Source organism: Mauremys reevesii, linkage group 6 (assembly GCF_016161935.1).
Source record: "Mauremys reevesii isolate NIE-2019 linkage group 6, ASM1616193v1, whole genome shotgun sequence".
NCBI lineage: Eukaryota > Metazoa > Chordata > Testudines > Geoemydidae > Mauremys > Mauremys reevesii.
In genome coordinates this window covers 98176429-98194554 of record NC_052628.1, presented here as the reverse complement: position 1 = coordinate 98194554, position 18126 = coordinate 98176429, and the positions used below count along the sequence as shown (strand labels likewise).

General features: G+C 38.8%; 1 protein-coding gene across 3 annotated transcripts in view; it reads left to right on the top strand.

Annotated features, from left to right (window-relative positions):
- FOCAD (focadhesin) overlaps positions 1 to 18126 on the top strand; it is a 191039-nt gene that overhangs the window by 141903 nt on the left and 31010 nt on the right. For all 3 annotated transcript variants that reach the window (XM_039544825.1, XM_039544826.1, XM_039544827.1), the window contains exons 23-28: positions 979 to 1067; positions 3336 to 3377; positions 6236 to 6344; positions 9984 to 10100; positions 12458 to 12696; positions 14457 to 14546. In XM_039544825.1, the coding sequence (XP_039400759.1) occupies positions 979 to 1067; positions 3336 to 3377; positions 6236 to 6344; positions 9984 to 10100; positions 12458 to 12696; positions 14457 to 14546 (686 nt within the window). The remainder of the gene's footprint in view (positions 1 to 978; positions 1068 to 3335; positions 3378 to 6235; positions 6345 to 9983; positions 10101 to 12457; positions 12697 to 14456; positions 14547 to 18126) is intronic.

The window sequence follows — 18126 nt, the reverse complement described above, 5'->3', positions numbered from 1 at the left end:
CTTGTTGCCACACACTGACCGTTCCACAGCGTGCTTGAAATGGAAGTGGGTCAGAACATGTTATGGATTCTGTTGCTGTGCACTAGAAGTTCCATAGTGTGCTTTGATGTACTCCCCTTTTAAGCACACTGTAGAACTTCTAGTGCGCAGCAGCAGCAGGGGCCACGTGGTCAGTTAGTACGTGGCAAGCTAGCTCGCTGAAGATTCACACCGTGGCTTGCCATGCACTAACTCTTTGTGTAGACAAGCCCTGATTCACATTTTGTTAATGACATTTGGATTTTGCAGAGATTACTCTCTTGTGTTCTCAAGTTTTCATGATTATCCCACATAAAGATGTTGAATGTTTGAAAAACAGTGCTTGTGCTCATATATTTTCCATCAAGACTTAATAAAATCAGTGGTTATCTTGGGGGTGGAGGCTAAACCTAGACACCCATTCTCAGTCTCCTACTGAACAGATTTGCTTAACACCTTCTCAGATCACAAAAGCATCCCATAAACCACTGTGGGGAATCCAACAGCACATCCTTTGAGGCACAGCTAGAACTGGCATGAAGGATTGCAAAGAGGACAGTCAGTGAGTAGAAGGTTGAGAAATTCTGGTTTAAATGATGCATTAAGTAAACAATAGGTTTTGCTGTCATTGTACCTTTGGTTTCCAAATCTTCTTCCCTGTGGGATACAAGTTTGTTGATCCTTCTTTGTTACGAGGGAATAAGTTTCCTTCCATCATTAGGAAGCTGGAACCATTTTCTGTCTATAGCAACCACTCCACTCTTCCCAGAATCAAAAATTGCAATTCTTTCACTGAATACATTGTATATTACAATGGATGTAGTATCAAGAACAATTAAGTCCAGTCGTGACATGGATCTCAAGGGAAAGGTTACATCTGTTACACAAGTGTTCCCAGCAGAAATCTCAGGATTATTACCCATGCAAGATCTCCTTCTGATTTATGTTGTGATTCTGCAGGGGAGACAGGCAGAGCTGGAGATGCAGTTAAAACATGGAAAAGAGGATCCTGAAGAGGTGCAGTACAAACAATTTACAGCCTGGCTCTGGTAAGAGAATCACTGTCTGCTCCTCATCACTTGTAACTGCAAGTGAGGGGGGCAAAAGGGTGGGGATACTTCAAAGGCTTTAATGTTGCAAGTTTAATCATCAGTATGAGTGCTAATGAGAAAAAACAGATATGATCTCTAATTTTACAGATATGATCTCTAATTTTAAAAAAGATGGAGAGAAGAGAGTGTAGGAAAGGATGCTTATATTCACAGATAGCTAACCCTTTGCAGTTTATGGAACCTAGTAGTGACAGTAGCTGGAAGGAATTGAAAACTGCAGTTATTTTATATCCTGCTATATGAAAACCTTTTGCTCAGTGCATAATTGAGTAACAGACACAAAAATTATGCTGTCTTTATTGAATGACTTTATATCATGTCAAGGCTTACATTTCTTGTAAAGACAGTCTTGGAGGAGGGAGGTTGGGGGTGCATTCTCAGATACCATGATGATGGGCACAATATAAAACTTGAGAGAGAGAGAGAGAGAGTGTGTGTGTGTGTGTGTGTGTGTTTTTAAAGAAGTGTACTCTCGTCCAGATCTTCAGCTGGTGTAGTTCCATTGAAGTCAGTGGAGCTATGTTGCTTTTACAGCAGATGAGGATTTTGTCATGTGTTTATTATAGATGTCTTTATTTCTCTCTCTGTGTGTATTTTATATGCATGTGTACACATTCACTTACACACAGTCAGGATGGTCCTTACAATAAATTTAAACCGTGAGTTGGTATAAAGCCATAGTCCATAAGGAAAATGTAATTTCTTAGTTATTTTATTCAACTAAGCACTGAGTATATGGTTGGTAAAATAGGCCTAATTCTCTCTTCTCTTGAAGCAGATTTTTGCCAATGGCACTGTATTTGATCCTCTGTATCCCATCAGGTATAGAGAGAAAAATGTATGCTCTCCTAGAACTTCTGAGATAGGATGGAAGTAGAAGACATTCTTGCAAAATTGCTTTTTAGGTCAGGGGACCAACAAAATCTGCCTTAGCCTCCTCTCCCCACTGTTTGTAATTGCTTGACCTAAGCTATTAAATTAAACAGCTTTTTAAAAAGTGATTTAAATTTGTGTAGGTGCAGATGCAAGTGCTAAGTCAGCAAAGGAACTGGGCTCCCAATTGTAACGTTGAGTCTCTCTAGGCCCTTCCTCATGGGCTCAGACCTGTAAGGTGCTGAATACCCTTAATTCTCATTGACTTAAAAAGAGATTTGAGGGTGCTATGCACCTTACAGGATCAGATGAGGGTAAAAGGAGAGGCCAGCACTCAGAGGACCTATTAGGTATTTATCAATATTGCCCACTCTGAAATCTGACCTTGACGTTTGCAACAGTGGAGAAGGCAATACTGAATTTTACTGTTTAATGCATTTTTGCACCATTATATTGGTTGTGCCATTCGGTGTAAATGCTTTCAACTTAGGTGGGGGTTTTTTTAGTGACTGTACAAAAACAAATATTGTGCTTAAAATGAAACATTGATTTTATTCTTTAAAGTATGAGTGACCTATACACTTTGTTTTATAGCTACAATTTCAAACATTTTATTATGTGTTGTAGAAATTTGATTGAAGGATAGGTATCTTTTTGGGTTGGATGACAGTCCTAGTTAAGATTTACTACTTCATATTGTAAATTGTGGTGTATGGGATTTATATATTAAAAAAAACTTGTCAGTATAAAAGATTTATGGCAGCTCATCCTCTGGATATGAATGCAAAACTAAACAAATGAAGTCAAGTAATGTGTTGTAAATTGATCACAGTAACATAGAAAGTATTCTAAGTGACCATATAGCTTTCATTTCAATAAATTTATACTATTGCACCACCTGATAGCTTAACCACACATAGTTGTGTTCTGGACTATAATAAATGTTGGATAAATTGTTATCGTTCTCCATTGTAGAATATTTTCATTTTATTAGGCTGGGGCGTAGAACACTGACCGGGAAAGCTATCTGCAATAGCTAGATGATCAGATTTATGGCTGCTGCATGAACTTGTTTTTTTCACAATGTAGTATAAAATCAGATAAGAGCCTTTTTAGAGGACAGTTTTAATGGATTTAAAGATGTGAAAAATGCAAGATGGTATGTAACAATTTTTACTAGTTTACACTAAGTTTTATAAAATAAGTATTGGATGTGATGTTTGCTAACATAGAGTGGTCAATTGGAGGACTAGAGGAAAAATGCGTCATGGCCAAGTTCATGGTGCAATGTAAAGTATAATGTGCTAACTTTACTTTTTGTCTCTCCTGCAGGGTCAGAGACATGCTGACTGATGTTATCAAGGGTGCTTCAAAGTAAGAATTATTCCTTTATTAGAGGCTAGAGAGTGATTTCCTCTGGATTTTTTTCATTGTGTGTGATGTAAGCCAATATTTCCTATTGATGTGATTTCAACTCATAGCCACAGGTATAAGGATAGGCGCTTTCCCTCCATGTACTGCATTGTATAGTTGGCTAGGTGCATTTTCTGAAGAATTAGGCATAGGCTACTCAAAAGGCAGAATACCACTCTATGCGCTATTGGTCCAATCTTGTATGGCAAAGAATTTTCCTTAAGTCATTCTTTTTATAATTTTATTCCTCTCAGCTGTCTCTGGGGTGGAACATCACCTCTTCAAAGCTAACCCACTGTCTCTCACTCTTAAGTATTCCTGCTTGTGTCCAGACCCCTCTCCCTCCTGAAGGTAGATGCAGATACATGTTTTCAGGCTGTCACTGGCATATTAGCTCATGGCATTGGGTTAGCAGTGAACACTCTGGTTCCACCATCAGTCATCACTGAAAGACTTTAGGAATGGTTGCTAATGGCTTGATTTCTTCCCTGTGTACACGTACTTCATTGATGGACATCACTTCACTGTACTCTGTGATTGGTTAACCTGGATAATAGCTTCTTGTACTTGACCAGATAAGAGCCAAAAGCCGCGAATCTGGATAAAAATAACTCTTAAAATCACGGGCTCTGCCATGGAGATCGCAGCAGCGATAGAACCACATTGCTATTTATCATAGGCTGATTCAGTGGGTGGTACCTGCTGGAGCTGCAGAGAAGATTAGTCTTAAATATATTGGGAAATTCAGAGTTCTGGCCGTTCTAGATATTAAAATTTTCTGTAAAGATTTTGAAGGTTTTTGCCTTTTTAACCACGCAGCTGTTCTTGGAGAATGCTGCTGTTGGAAATGTTCACATCCACATGCTTCCCTGCCAATCTACCTTCAGGTAGTTCACTCCTGGGTAGAGGAGGAGATGAAGAAGAAGAACTGATTAAAATTGAACTCTATATTTTAGCTATTCATTAAATGCCTATGAAAAGTTAGAGAAGTAAAGGTTGAAATCCTTTGTGTAGCTACTATAAAGAGCAACATACAATACAGGGACATAATGGACTCTCAGAATGTCATTTCCTGGCTCTAAGTAACAAGAGCCAATTTACTGAAAAAGAATGTACAAGGTTTTTGTCATGAAAATAGTTCACTGGTCAAATTAGTTGATTAGGTAACTTTTCACTGTTGGTTCCTGGGGTTACACTCTCTTCATGGCTAGCTTCAAGGGATTTCCCATGGACAGACCATGCCGCTGGAGCTTTTGCTATGTTTTGTGTTTTTTCCTAGTCTAACTTCAGTAAATTCCAGGATAGAATGGTCTAGTCTTTGAAACATTTTTGGTTTTTCTCATAGAACCTAGTGGTTTGTGGGTCTGTGGTGTTGTCTTTATGCTGACAGGCTGATATTTTGTTCTATGACAGTAGAATGTTTTTTATGAATTTAAGGCATCCAGGTGAGGGAGGCCAGTTTAAACGTGTCTAACAGTTGAGGCATTTTAGAGTGCAACCACTGTCACTAGCAATAGACATAACAATAAATGACTACATCAATAAATTCAGAAGTGATTTAAGGTAACATAAGAAGAATACTCTGAGAAATGAACTAACCACCTAATCAAAATTATTTTAGCTCTCTGATCCAGAGTGGTCTGGGTTTAGTGTCCCAGAGCTGAAAAGTCAGTGACATTCCATTAAGACACTCATCTGCCTTATCAAAAAACTATTTTCAGATGCAAAAAGAAATCTCTAAAGACAGGAGAATGGGTTTGAGCTTTCAGAGTAGTACATATTTATAGTAGTAGTTGAGCAGTCTTTGTGGATATGCAATACAGTGATGCAGTGTGTAAAAATGGAAACTGAAATGTAGAATACTTCATTTAACCAGTACTGTATATTACATCAGCATCCAGTATGATGGTATTTCACATGTTCTATTCTACATAATACCTAAAAGGTAGACTACAGGATTACAAAGAAGTACTTGGAGCCTATCTTTGCAGTCCTTTTTCTGGACATAATCTGAATACCAATGTCTTTAAAATACCAAAATACTGAGGGATCATACATTTACTCAGCATTGTCAGCAAATCCTATGCACAGCTGTGAGAGTGTTCCAATCTGTGTACCAGGGAAGAGTTCCAAAATGTGCTAGCACATATTGGAACTTTTTCTTTATTACATTTGTATGAAATCTTAATGCTCTGTGGTAAGAATGCCACACAATACTTAGCTGCATAAAGCTTTATAGCCAGGTAAGACTGTGGCTTGTTTTGTGGCACTGTGTGTGTGTATGCGTGCCGCTGCTGCTACTGTAATAAACACCTACCTCTCCAAGTATTGCACGCTTTTGGAAGAGTGTGACTGCTAGACTCAGCCATGTTAATTTTTTTGCAAGATTAGTACCACCATCAGACAAATTATATAGAAAGAATTTTAGATCTTTTCAGCAAAAGCAAAATATATAAATGATGTGAGGCAGACTATTTAGCTTTAACAGACTTTCTTTAGTTGCAGCAATAGTCTCTCTTTCTCTCATATACATATACACACATGTTTGTGTTAGGCTTTGGATGACAAAGAGGCAAAAAGAAAACTATTGAAACAGTAAGCTTAATTTCCTCCCATCTCACTGTGATCTGAGGGTGAGATGTGGGGCACTTCCACTGGGTCAGTGAACCATCTGAGATAGTTGTTAACTTTGAGAATCTCACTGAAAGGTTGGTATTTGTTATACAGAACTCTTGTGGCATGTGCTTTCCCAATTATTAGTGTGTTTCATTATCTCAATCTCTTATGTCTCATTAATTACTGTTTATTCTTTTCAATAGGGACAGCCCAGTGGTGAAAGGAAACTCTATCTTAGCTTTAACTGGCCTTGCTGTTGCTGTGGCAAAATATGAAAATAGCCTTTCTTCAGACACTGAAGTAGGACCAGAGGTGAGTTGAACCTTAGAAACACCGTTTTGTCATCTTAATTTGACTTACAATCAAAACAAAAGCACTGTGACGTTGCATGGCTGAGAGATCTGATAATGGAATGCAGAACCCCTCACTCTCATATCTGTTCATATCCAGTCCTGCTCAGTAGTGACCATCCGCTAGCTCTGCTCTGTGTGAAATCAGCTTGGTGGTCTCAATCTGAGTGTGTCCTCCTCACACAAAACACCACAATTGACACATTTGTTGTCAGTATTGTCAGAGCAGAGAAAGATCCAGTAGATGTTGAGGCTTCCCCCACCTGCTTTCTCCAGATCAGATTTAATAAAATGTTTTGAGAGAGTTTGCAGTGCCACTGCCTGTGCTCTACCTATACTGCATCTCAATAGAGGACTTCACTTTCTGGGACTGGCAATCTGGCACTTGTCATGAGCTCTAAATTCGCACCTGGAAAAGATAATTTGTTTTAGAAATAGATATATCCACAGTATGTATAGGTGTGTGATTTATGTATATAAATAATTACATACACAACTTTTGTCCTTGTGTCCTTTGCCTCAGAATATGGGCACTGGCATTCTTCTTATGTTGACCTCAGATCCTTAACCTTGGTGCATAATTTGGTCAGGCAAGGAGAACACCCATTCTGCTTGAAGATCATTATTAACATGAATCTGTTTTTCAGATAGTAAAGTAATGATGAGTTGCTGGTATTTCCCAGTGTAACGCAGTACAAATTGATAGATAGTTTGGCTCAAGAAGCTGCTTGTAACACTTTTTAAATAATAGAAAATATAACTAGGAGGAGAGAGAAATGTGGATTGTAGCTAAATGTGAAAAGTAGGATTATTATGCCCAACTTTTCAGCGCAATAGAAACACCACAAACTAGGAGTCTGAATCTGTCTTATGTTAATTACCTTCCCACTGGGTCTGTATGGGCTGGAAGAACTGTAAAGGGCCCCAGCAGCTGGGAATGCCACACACTGCTCTGCACTGACCACTCTGTCCGGGTCAGGAACAGTTTCGACAGGCTCTGGAAGGACAATAATTCAGCCTTTTTATTGATGAAAAACATGGTCATGATGCAAAGCCTTAAGGAGATTAAAATGAAAAAAAGTATGTATCTTTAAGACTCAAAGGACTTCATTCAGAGTGAGAGGAATGAAGGTTTACTTGATACATTGTGGTCTCCCAGTATTCTTGCCTCAATGCCAGAAAACTCTGCCTGTTGTCTCCATCATGTAGCTGGTTTTCAACATGTTGACTTCCTGAAGATTCTTCTGAAACCCAGTCTCCATTAGTTTACTGTGGTATCCTGCTACTAGGTCAATCTTTGTCCCAGTTATTTGGACTCACTGTTAATATTTGTTTCATTCTTGCATTTTTAGTGTTTTTACTTTGGTTAATAGCAGCTGTCAGAACAGAGTGGAGCATTTTACAGTAGTGTGTGTTTGAGATTTTGCTTGTCTGGCCAAAGTGTTGAAGACCCTGCCTGTGTAAGCTCCAAAGAAGGCTGGAACTTGAATTTGATTTAAACAACTTATGTTTTCAGAAAGTCAGCCTTATTCTCAGAGGTGTGACATTAGCACTTGTTAGGGAACTGAGGACACAGCTAAAGAGCTACAGAGCCTTTTCACTTATGGGTCACCAGTTTGACTCTAGATCAGCTCAGTTGCCGTTAAAATGGAAGTTTTTGTAGTTTTTGTATGAGAGGTGTGGGGTGTGGCCCATTCCATGTTCCATATCACAAATTCATTCCCATCTCTTTTCACTAGATTTCAAGCTCTTTGGGGCAAGGACAGTCTCTTACGAAAGTGTTTGTGCAGTGCCTAGCACGATGACTGGTTGGATTCTCTAGCAAGAGCTCCTGAAACAGGGACAAAAATTGCATTGTGTGATTAATTTGTAAGAATTGGCAACACTGTTAATTGCCACAGACAGTTATGGGTAGGAAGAGTTCAAAAAATCAGAAAACAGACCCCAAAGCCATGATTTTATCAATTCACAATGTTTGCACTTTTTGGGTTGGCAATACTGAATTTTTGATATGAGTGACCTTCAGGAGCCTTTCCAGTCAGTTCTACTAGGAAAACAAGTAGGGAAGTATTAGTAAATAGCCCCATTAGAGAACTGACTTCTGAATTGTGGGGAAAAACTACATTTATATCTCAGTACGTTTGTTCAACTGTGGTTTTAAACGCACCTTATCAAGCTGATGAGCAAAAAATATAATGACATATGTTCTGTCTACAAGTTCCTGGGTCATGTTAGTGGAAATAGTACTTCTGGGAAATGGAATGAAGTTCTTCTCCATAAGAGGTGCCAGAGAACAAATTCAATCAAGCAAATTCATAAAATATTTGTATCCTGAACACCCACAACTGCTATCCACTTACAGCTACTAAATTAACTTGTTATAACATGGAATATTGAAATAGAGCCATGTGATTTCCTATTCCAAATGATAGGGTTTTTTTTCTTCTTTTCTCAAGTGGAATAATAATCTTTGTTCTGTCCTGGGTTCTATTTCTAGCTCTGTCACAGTCTTTAGGGGACCTTTGGCAAGTCTCAATCTATCTGAGCCCGTTTCTTGAGTTGTAGAGTATCCCAGACGCATTTTAAGGCTGGCTTTGTTCATTTTGTAAAGCACCTTGAGAGACTCGGGTGGAGAGCACTACATAAGCACACAATATTTGTTGTTGTTGTTATTTTGCTAACAATGTTATGACTGATGCACATACTGCTTCCTATTTCTGAGAAAATTGTCTGTTATCCATTTTATTTCTGTCTCGAGGGGAAAAGGTCTTTTTAGGACTGATTTCCAGAAGGGAAATTATAGTCTGTTACTGGGGGCATGGGTCAGGGTACTGCATTGTTAGAGGTACCATCCATACTTGGCACACTTTAATCCATGCATCATTTATTGCATTGGTAAATTGCACTTCCTGTGTCATTGTGACACCTCAGTTTACTGTTTGTTTTCTGTGTGCATGTTCTGTTTATGCGTCTGTTGTTTTAATACATTCTGTTCTTGCTACAGCACAAACGATTAAACAGAATATGCAAAGACGCTGTTTGTCTGAGGCACAAGTTGTGGTCCTGTCTGCCTGTATATAGTGGCTACCCACATAAAATTAAAGATCCCATGTCATTTTTCACGAGGTGAAAAATATTTAACTATAGTGTCCTTGGAGAATATCATGCTGTCCATTCAGCCTGAAAATTTTCAAGTTTTCATACGTGATTTTTGATTCCACATTTAATTTATGCCTGGCTCTAGGAAAATTGATACAGCCAGTTACTTGCTCATATTGAGCCATAACAGTTTAGGGCTGTTTTTTTTCCCCTGTACTGCTGCTAGTTTTGGGCCTGATTCAGTGATATTTGCTGTCATTGAATAATACCTTATTCTGCTAACTTCATGGAATGATTTGTGGGAATAAAATGTGCTACTCGTGAGTAAGAGTGGCAGAATTAGACTCTTGTTGCATAGCTAAATACTTCATAGTTGGCACATCAGCTGCTGAATCTGTCTTCTGTCCTTGAATGTGGCCTGGTTTAAGAATAGAAATGAATGAATATTTGGAAGCTGTTAGTTAATGTTTATTGGCTTATGTCATTTTTTCATTACCTATAGACTGAACCAGATTTTCTTCCCACAAAACACTGGATTTCTATGGTGATAGAAACACTCCTTAGTATTGTGAACAGTCGCTATCGCGCTAAAGGTCAAGTTTTCCCTTGGTTCTACCAGGTACGTCTAGAAGTATAAAAATATATAAAGAAAGAAGGTAAAACAGTAACTATTATGGGAAAGAGAATAGGTATTTGGATTTAGTGATCTTAATGTTGATGATTGTATGAAATAATTGTTTAACCTTGGTTTTACTGATGCTAGAAATTCTTGCAAAAAGATGTGTGGGAGGATGAGAAGGCTTTATTTTATTTTTTAGCAAATTTGCTTCTTATTTTTATATTTTTTCCTCAGATTTTTGCCTTCAACTGTCATTTGAATTTTCTTCTCTATTTGAGTTTCAGCAGTTATTGGTATCTATTTCTTTCTTTCTTTCTTTTTTCAGTTTAAAAAAAACCCAACCCCTAACCTCTATAACATTTCTACCTGCATGTACAAAACTTAACAATAAATCTTTAGCATATCAACCTAAATAGATTCTCACACCACACCACAAATCAAAATTCTGAGTTTGAATAAAAACATGGCTCTTAAATCATGCTCTGTAGGTTGTATAACTCTGACTCTGAATGGGAAGTTATGCAGTTAAGGTCCTTCCCCTGGAAATGCCTTGCTCAACTCTCATATCTAGGGACTATTAGCAGAAACATCCTATCTGATTTCAGACTTATAACTAGAACCTAAACCATGAACCTGAACTCCTTGAATAGCATCTGGAGGTGAACTGGAAGCCAGTGTAGTCTTCAGGAAACAGGTGTCATATGTTCTGTGCAGATACCACTGCTAAGTACACTGCGACTGTGTTCTGCATTAGCTAAAGCTTCCTTTCTAGATTGTCTTCAAAATGGTATCCTTGTGTAGAACACCTTGCAGGAGGAGCCTCCAAGGGCACTGCATAACAGTGAGCCTTATTGAAAAAGGGTGAGCATACTCCTTTCCCAGGGGAAGACACAACTTCTGTCCCTCTCTAAGTTCTTCCATCTACCTAATAATATCATGTCGATCTGAGCTTCAACCACCTTGCCATTATCTATGTTCCTGTCTTGGCCAGTCTACAGGGATAGCAAAGAAACCACACAGCTTGGGTTAGATGAGAGGAACATAGAGTGGGGTGTAAGCCATGTGATGGAACCGCAGCTCCAGTCCTCTCACTATCTCCTTAGTGGCCTCACATAGACTGAACAGAAGGGGGCTTAATAGAATGGTTCCTGAGAGAGGTGCAAGAGGTGGCTCAAGATGAATGAGCATTTGTACAAGAACTCTGTCTACAATCTCTGTGAAAGGAAGGAACTGATTCATAAAGGGTGGTCACATCCAGCCACCTCAACAAAACATCCAGGGCAACAGTACTGAAGACTGATAGATCTAAAAGAGTTCATACCAATCCTAGTCCTTTGTCATCACCGGGGGAGGACCCAGACCACCAAAACCAGTGCAGTTTTAACACCACTTGCAAATATAATGCCAGACTTCCAAGGGCCAAGGAAATCCATGGACTCAGTTGGTACTAGAGTTAATACGTTGCAATCTTCCAAAACACCTGCCTCCAAAAGTGGTACAATTTAAAAATACATTGTATTTTTGAGACAGAGCCCAGGGACTTCATTCACAGCAGTTCCCTCTTCCAAAAATACAATATATTTTAAAATGTTTTTTCTTTCTCAGTCTGTACATTTCAAATGACAAAGCCTCCTGTAGAAATCACCGCTCAACAGGATACCTGGCATTCTGATTTGAATCTTTTTCTTCCCATAATTATATATAAGCTAATACACATATAGTAGGCTATTGCGTATAATCAGCTTTTATTTATAGCTTTGTAAATAGAGGCAGTTACAGGGATTTCAGCTTTTAAAATGGAAAGGAATTTAAAGCCTTTGTGGTGAATAATCTGTTTCCTGGGAAGCTTTTCCACCAAAAAATTTTCAGGATCTGCTGATGTTTTTCCATTCTGGACTTGATGCTTCCCCACCGCTAAAGCAGCATTTTTTTTCTTCCTGATAAATTCCTGGCTTTCTGTAATTACAGAATCGCATGCCTGTTTTTATTTACACATACATGAGTTGGATCATTATACTGAATATTTTAGCAAGAAAGCTGACTATGAAAAGAGAGAAATGTATTTATGCTCAGACCAGCTATTGAATTCCTATTTCCCTCACCCACTTTGTTTTTAATTCCATATTTATTCATTCTATTTTGATTCTAGAAGGTATATTTTCAATTACCATGTTATTAAACTGGTTGTGAGGGGAAAGGAAATGTTGCTGGAGGCAAAGCCATGAAATACTATATGCTCCCAAATAGAAATGCAATTATAGTACTGTATGCTGTATATTTTTACATTCCTAAAATACTGTTTTCCCTCACAAATTGGAAAAAAGAACAAAAAAAATCTTTTTTTTAATGTGTCCTAGAAATCCTATTCTGGTGAAAACACAGCCAGTGCTATTGCTCGCTCCTGTGCAGCCATTGCTTTGTCTCTCTTGGTGCCAGTTTTCATTGTATCCTGCAAGGAGAAGGTTGAGGAAGTCCTGAGTGTACTGACTGCCAGGTTACCTGGGAAACCAAATGCTGATGAGTCTCAAGCTGTTCAAATCCACATAGGCCTTGCTTTGGGGATGTTTATCTCACGTTTGTTTGAAGAAAAAGTAAGGTATGGATTACAGTCTACAGCAGGTGTGTAAATAACTAACTTCTTCCCCTTCCCGTAATGTGGCATTTAAGCTCTGCAGAATAAAGTGTTTACAGTTTGTAGTCTAATGATTCCCAAGGTCTTTTGCAGGATTACTTAAGACATCTTTTTTATTTCTTGATTAATCTCTTCTTCTTCCCCTCCTCTGTTATTGTTGCCATACTGTGCTGGGTGTGCTTGTTTAAATACAGCATCACACCTTCAAGATTAATGATGTGTTTTAGTTTTCATAACTGTGTAGGTGTTAAGATGCTTGTGTGACTCACTTAAGTGATACAGCCACAAAAAGAATGTTAAGGGGATTAGCTACCCTTATTTATAGCATTGTATGGTGGTATTCACAATTGTAAGAACATGATGTGCTGCAGAAGTATGACATATAACAAGAATGTCTGGTTACTTGCACCTGATACTAAACATCTTAGCTGCATCATGAAACACACAACTTTCTAAAAGCTCTGTGTATCCAGTATAACAGACCTTCTTTAAGTGTATCGTTACTCTGTGGGGCGAAGACAGCATTTTCAGGTACTGTTTGGTAGAAGTTATCCTACAGCATATCTGCAAGTTTGAAAGGAGACTCTCCAAGATAATTGCCACAGATTCCTGAATGTTGCCAAGAAATTCAGGCACTCACCTTAGACTGTGGATGTTTTTACTTCATGACTTTTAGGGTTTGCGTTTGCTTACACCTTTAGTAAAATACAGGTACTTGATTTAGGTCTTGCTGGCATAGCTATTATTTTTATCCCTTCAAGCTGATGGTTTCTGAATCATCTCCCTTGGCTAAAATGCATTTTGCATTAATGCGCTACCCTGATACTCAATACTAAGGGGATAAAGGGAAAATAAGATTGCCTTGCTTTTTAAAAACCTACAGCACAGTTTGAGGATATATTGCCTCTTGATAATTAGTCAGTAGTGACAACTGAGCTACAGATAAGCCATAGAAGCCTTCTGAGAAAACAGGATTAGATCATCACACTGTACCCAGGGGACCTGAAAGGAGAATAGCAAGAGAGGGCATTTTTTTTAAATTCCTTACATATTAAGGCAGGTCAGTTTTTGCTTTTTTGCCCCCAAATTTTCTCTGTCATAGATATTCCTTAAATTTAGCTACCAAACTCTGACTTAGGAAACTATTTATGTTGAACGTAGAGATAATTTATACCAAAGCCTTCCTACTCTTTAAGAGGATTTTCAGCACATTCTGTAAGCAAGAAATCCCTTGGGGGTTAGTTCAGGATGTTCAGGCCTCTTTCTCCAAATAAGATCCAAGGATTTTGCTTTTCATTTGTGGTGCTGGTGGTGAGGGAGCAACTTTTCAAGACTGAGCCACAAAATGAAGTCTTAAAACATTAAGCCAGTGAAAAATTAAAGTTGTAGCTGCAGCTAATTTTTATGGAGCATGTAATACTGTGGTTTTCTTCCTTTTTGGTGTTAGCAATAAAGGTCTCAGGCTTCTGTGTGAGTGCTGCCTCACTACAACTGAGACAGTTAGAAACAATGGTGGGTTCTGAAGTGGATTCGTAGACTTCAGCTGTACATGTATTTGTGTGAAAGCACAAAAAATGAACAATCATGCACTTACATAGAATGAGAATCTAATTTTTTTTTAGCAAATAAAAAACAATGTTGAATGGCAGGTTCATTTTTCCCAATATCACAAGCAGCATGAAGAACTGAACAGTGTCTTTTTCTATTTTATTTCTTTTTCGTAGTGATGTTTCTGGCCAACAGATGAATTTACTTCTAATGAAGTCCCTTGATGCATTGGAAGATTGCTGCTTTGACACCAGTCTGGAGTACAAGTAGGTTTATTCCATTACTGATGTCAGTATTTACTGTGATTGATACCATTCGTATAGGCCATTAGGGCTTCAACCCACAAATTCTGAATTTAGGACTACAAACCTGTTGCTATGGGGAGACTGATCCTGTCCTTGGATACTTCTACCTGTCTTGTGTCTTCTAAATCCATTACCATGCTCATTTTAACATAAATGTTAGGATTAAAAATTCAATTATCTTGTTCATTGGAGATGGAGCAGCAGGCAGTGGCAGCAATTTGACGTGGAGCATTGTTGTGTACCTTACCTGCACTTGTTCATTAATTAAAAACACTTTTGAAAGCCCCTCAGTGTTCTTCTATAGCTGCCAAGATGTTCAATGGAGTCTAGTTTCTGCTGCTTCAGAGCCTATTACTGGAATGTGCATGTGTGCACAATATAGTCTGAGCCATAGGAGTGGCTGCCTCGCATGGCTCCTTTATCTGGGAGAGCCAGCCTGTTAAATTAACAGCTGTGGATGGCATGAATAATACGAAGGGAGGCAAATGTATGTCATATGCTGCGGGTGCCTTGAAGAAAGAAGCAGTGTGTCAGCAGGGCAAGAAATCTTTGAAGAATATTCGTAGTTACCAACATAGGCAAGCCCAGAAGTATCCACATACTGAATTATTTCCTGTACATTAGTTGCCATTTAACAATCAACATGCACCACAGAATGGCATCTCAGATATGATAGTTACTTTCTATTGTAGGAACAAAGAAATATCTGCAATATCTCAGGTATCACTGTGAGTAAATGTTAACTTAATAATGATGACCACTTACGTTGATTCTTCTGTTACCAAAGTCAGCAGAGCAACAATTTCTGTTCTTCCCCTCCCCCTTTGTACTTCTTCAAAAGCCCAGGAGGGGTCACAGCTGCACTTCATTGGGCTCTGAACTTGGAAAGCTTAGTTTGGATCCTGATTTGAGTTTCTCTGCCCTTGGCTGGCATAGAATGCACAGGGAGTTGTATCAGCTGCATCACATTGTTGTACCCACTGCTGCTTAAGATAAAAGCTTCACAGTAACAGCCAAAATAGTCCCTCCCCTTCTCCCCCCCCCCACCTGCCAGCAAGAGGCAGACAGAAGAACACAAAACAATCAAGAAGAGGAGAGGAAAGATTAAAGCCTTTTCCCCCCTGTTTGATATAAGTGTAAAGCTGGGAGTGGGGGGGAGGAGGTTAAGCTAGTTATAAAATTGGTGTGCAGTGTGAATCCTTAACTTGAAACTGAGCAAGAAAGTATTTTTAGGCTTTAGTTGGTATTGATTCTTGTCCAGCTAAAACTATATCTATTTTTAAAGTGGGTTACTTTAGTCTTTATATTTTGTGCCGTAGACATTCTTGCCTATGTGACTTCAGTAGTATGTTTATTTCATTTGGACTTCATCTGCTGGAGATTGTCTGAAGATACTCTGGTGTTCTGTTCCATCAAAAATATGCTACAAACTGTCTGCAAATAGATATAATATGTTACATAAATAAGAAAAAGGTTCATTTTTACACCCAAAATATGTTTCCTCTAAATGTGGTTGGAATATAGTTGCTTCAATTTAATATGTTTCTGGGAGAGCTGCTTCTGGTGATATAAGTCACCAAGAGCAAATTCATCATGCTGGCCTGATTTAAAAGGTGTGTAGCTTTTATTAAGAGATCTCTGGCTGCTTGGAGCTGCCATTTGGTTGGAGAGGATATGTCTTATATCTTGCTGCCATCTAGTGGAAAAGACATCACTTACTACCATATTTTTTACTGTTGTACAGTAGATGTTTTGGTTTGTATAATTTTTTTTGCAAACTAGTGGTTCAGTACTGCTTTCTAATACATGATATGCACCATTTAGAAGATGCAGTGAGATGTTCTATGTATCAAAGAGCATTACAGATTTTTTCCTTGTGTGTCTATTTAATATAATATAAAAATGTAGTGCAGTGTGTTACTGCACACACTGGAGTTCACATAACACTGTACACTTTTGACTGAAACGTTGACTGTCTATATTGATAATAGTATTGTTCATACAAGTGCTATGGTTGCTCAGTTGTTTAATTAGAATAATTCTCTTTTGCATTTTTGTTAGTATACTAATTCTTTAATATTTTAAGGGGAAAAACAAAGAGAGCTATTTCAAATAAGCAATAAATATTATAATAAGCAACAAGATTACATGAATATTGTAAAACATCTGTTCAACTAAATCAACAAATGATTGTTTACAATTGTGTACTATTACAGAGCTGCCAAGTCTAGGTAAGTTACAGAAAAATACCGTATTTTCCGCACCATAAGGCGCACCGGATTATAAGGCGCAGTCTCAATTACGGAATCTATTTCTGTACTTAACCCATACATAAGGCGCACCGTATTATAAGGCGCATGCTAAAACATACGGTCTACAAAAATGTTCATAGTAAAAAAACTTTATTCTACTATTTAACAATACACTCACATTATTTTTTAATCGATCTTCTCCCACAAATCCATCAAAGTCCTCATCTTCTGTGTCTGAATTGAACAGCTGGGCAATTTCGCCATCAAACATGCCGGGTTCTCTCTCATCATTGTCGGAGTCAGTCTCGTTGCCAGGTGACTGTTCTGCAATGATGCCAGCTGCTCGGACAACAGTTAAAGCAGATACCTTAGCCCAGGCATCCACAATCCATTCACATATGGTGGCGGGCGCTGCCTCCCAGTGTTAGTAAAGGTGTGTTTGTCATCCATAATTTCACTTTGAACGCCCTGTTTACACCAATGTCCAGCGGTTGGAGTTCTTTTGTTAATCCTCCCGGAATGATGGCAAGCTCCGAATTCATTTGCTTCACTTGGTTTTTCACAGTAGCGGTAAGATGGGAACGCATGGAATCGCAGATCAACAGGGACGGTGATGCGTGGAAAAAACCATCCGGTCTCTTTACATACACCTCTCTCAGCCACTCTCTCATTTTCTCCTCGTCCATCCAGCCCTTTTGATTGGCCTTAACGATGATTCCAGCTGGAAACTTTTCTTTTGGCAGCGTCTTCCTCTTAAAAATGACCATAGGTGGTAGTTTCTGCCCATTACCGTGGCAACCAAGAACAACAGTGAAAGCCGACTTCTCATGCCCCGTGGTGCGTGCTGGTCCCCTTTTTCTCCACAGTATGGTTCACGGGGATGTCAAAAGCGAGGGGGACCTCGTCCATGTTGGTGATGTGGTTGGGCTGGATCTTTTTGTCGGTAATCTTGTTACTGCAGTAGGTGCGGAAGATGGCCAGCTTTTCTTTGTAATCCGCCGCAGTTGCTGCGCCACGGTAGTTCTTGCGGATGGAGAGATGACGCTTTTCATAAAACGAAAGCACCAAGACGGACCTCCTTGAAAGTGTTCGATCTTCATGTCTTGTGCTATCGTTGTTGCCTTCAGTCGAATGGTGACTGTAGAGACGCTTCTCCCGGCTGTTCTTTGTTCAATAATCCATTGTTCAAGTTGGTCTTCTAACTGTGGCCACCTCGATGTGTTCAAACTCTGTTTCGTCTTCTTAACTTGGCGCAGTTCATTTTCTTGCTTCCTCCACTTCGAACCATA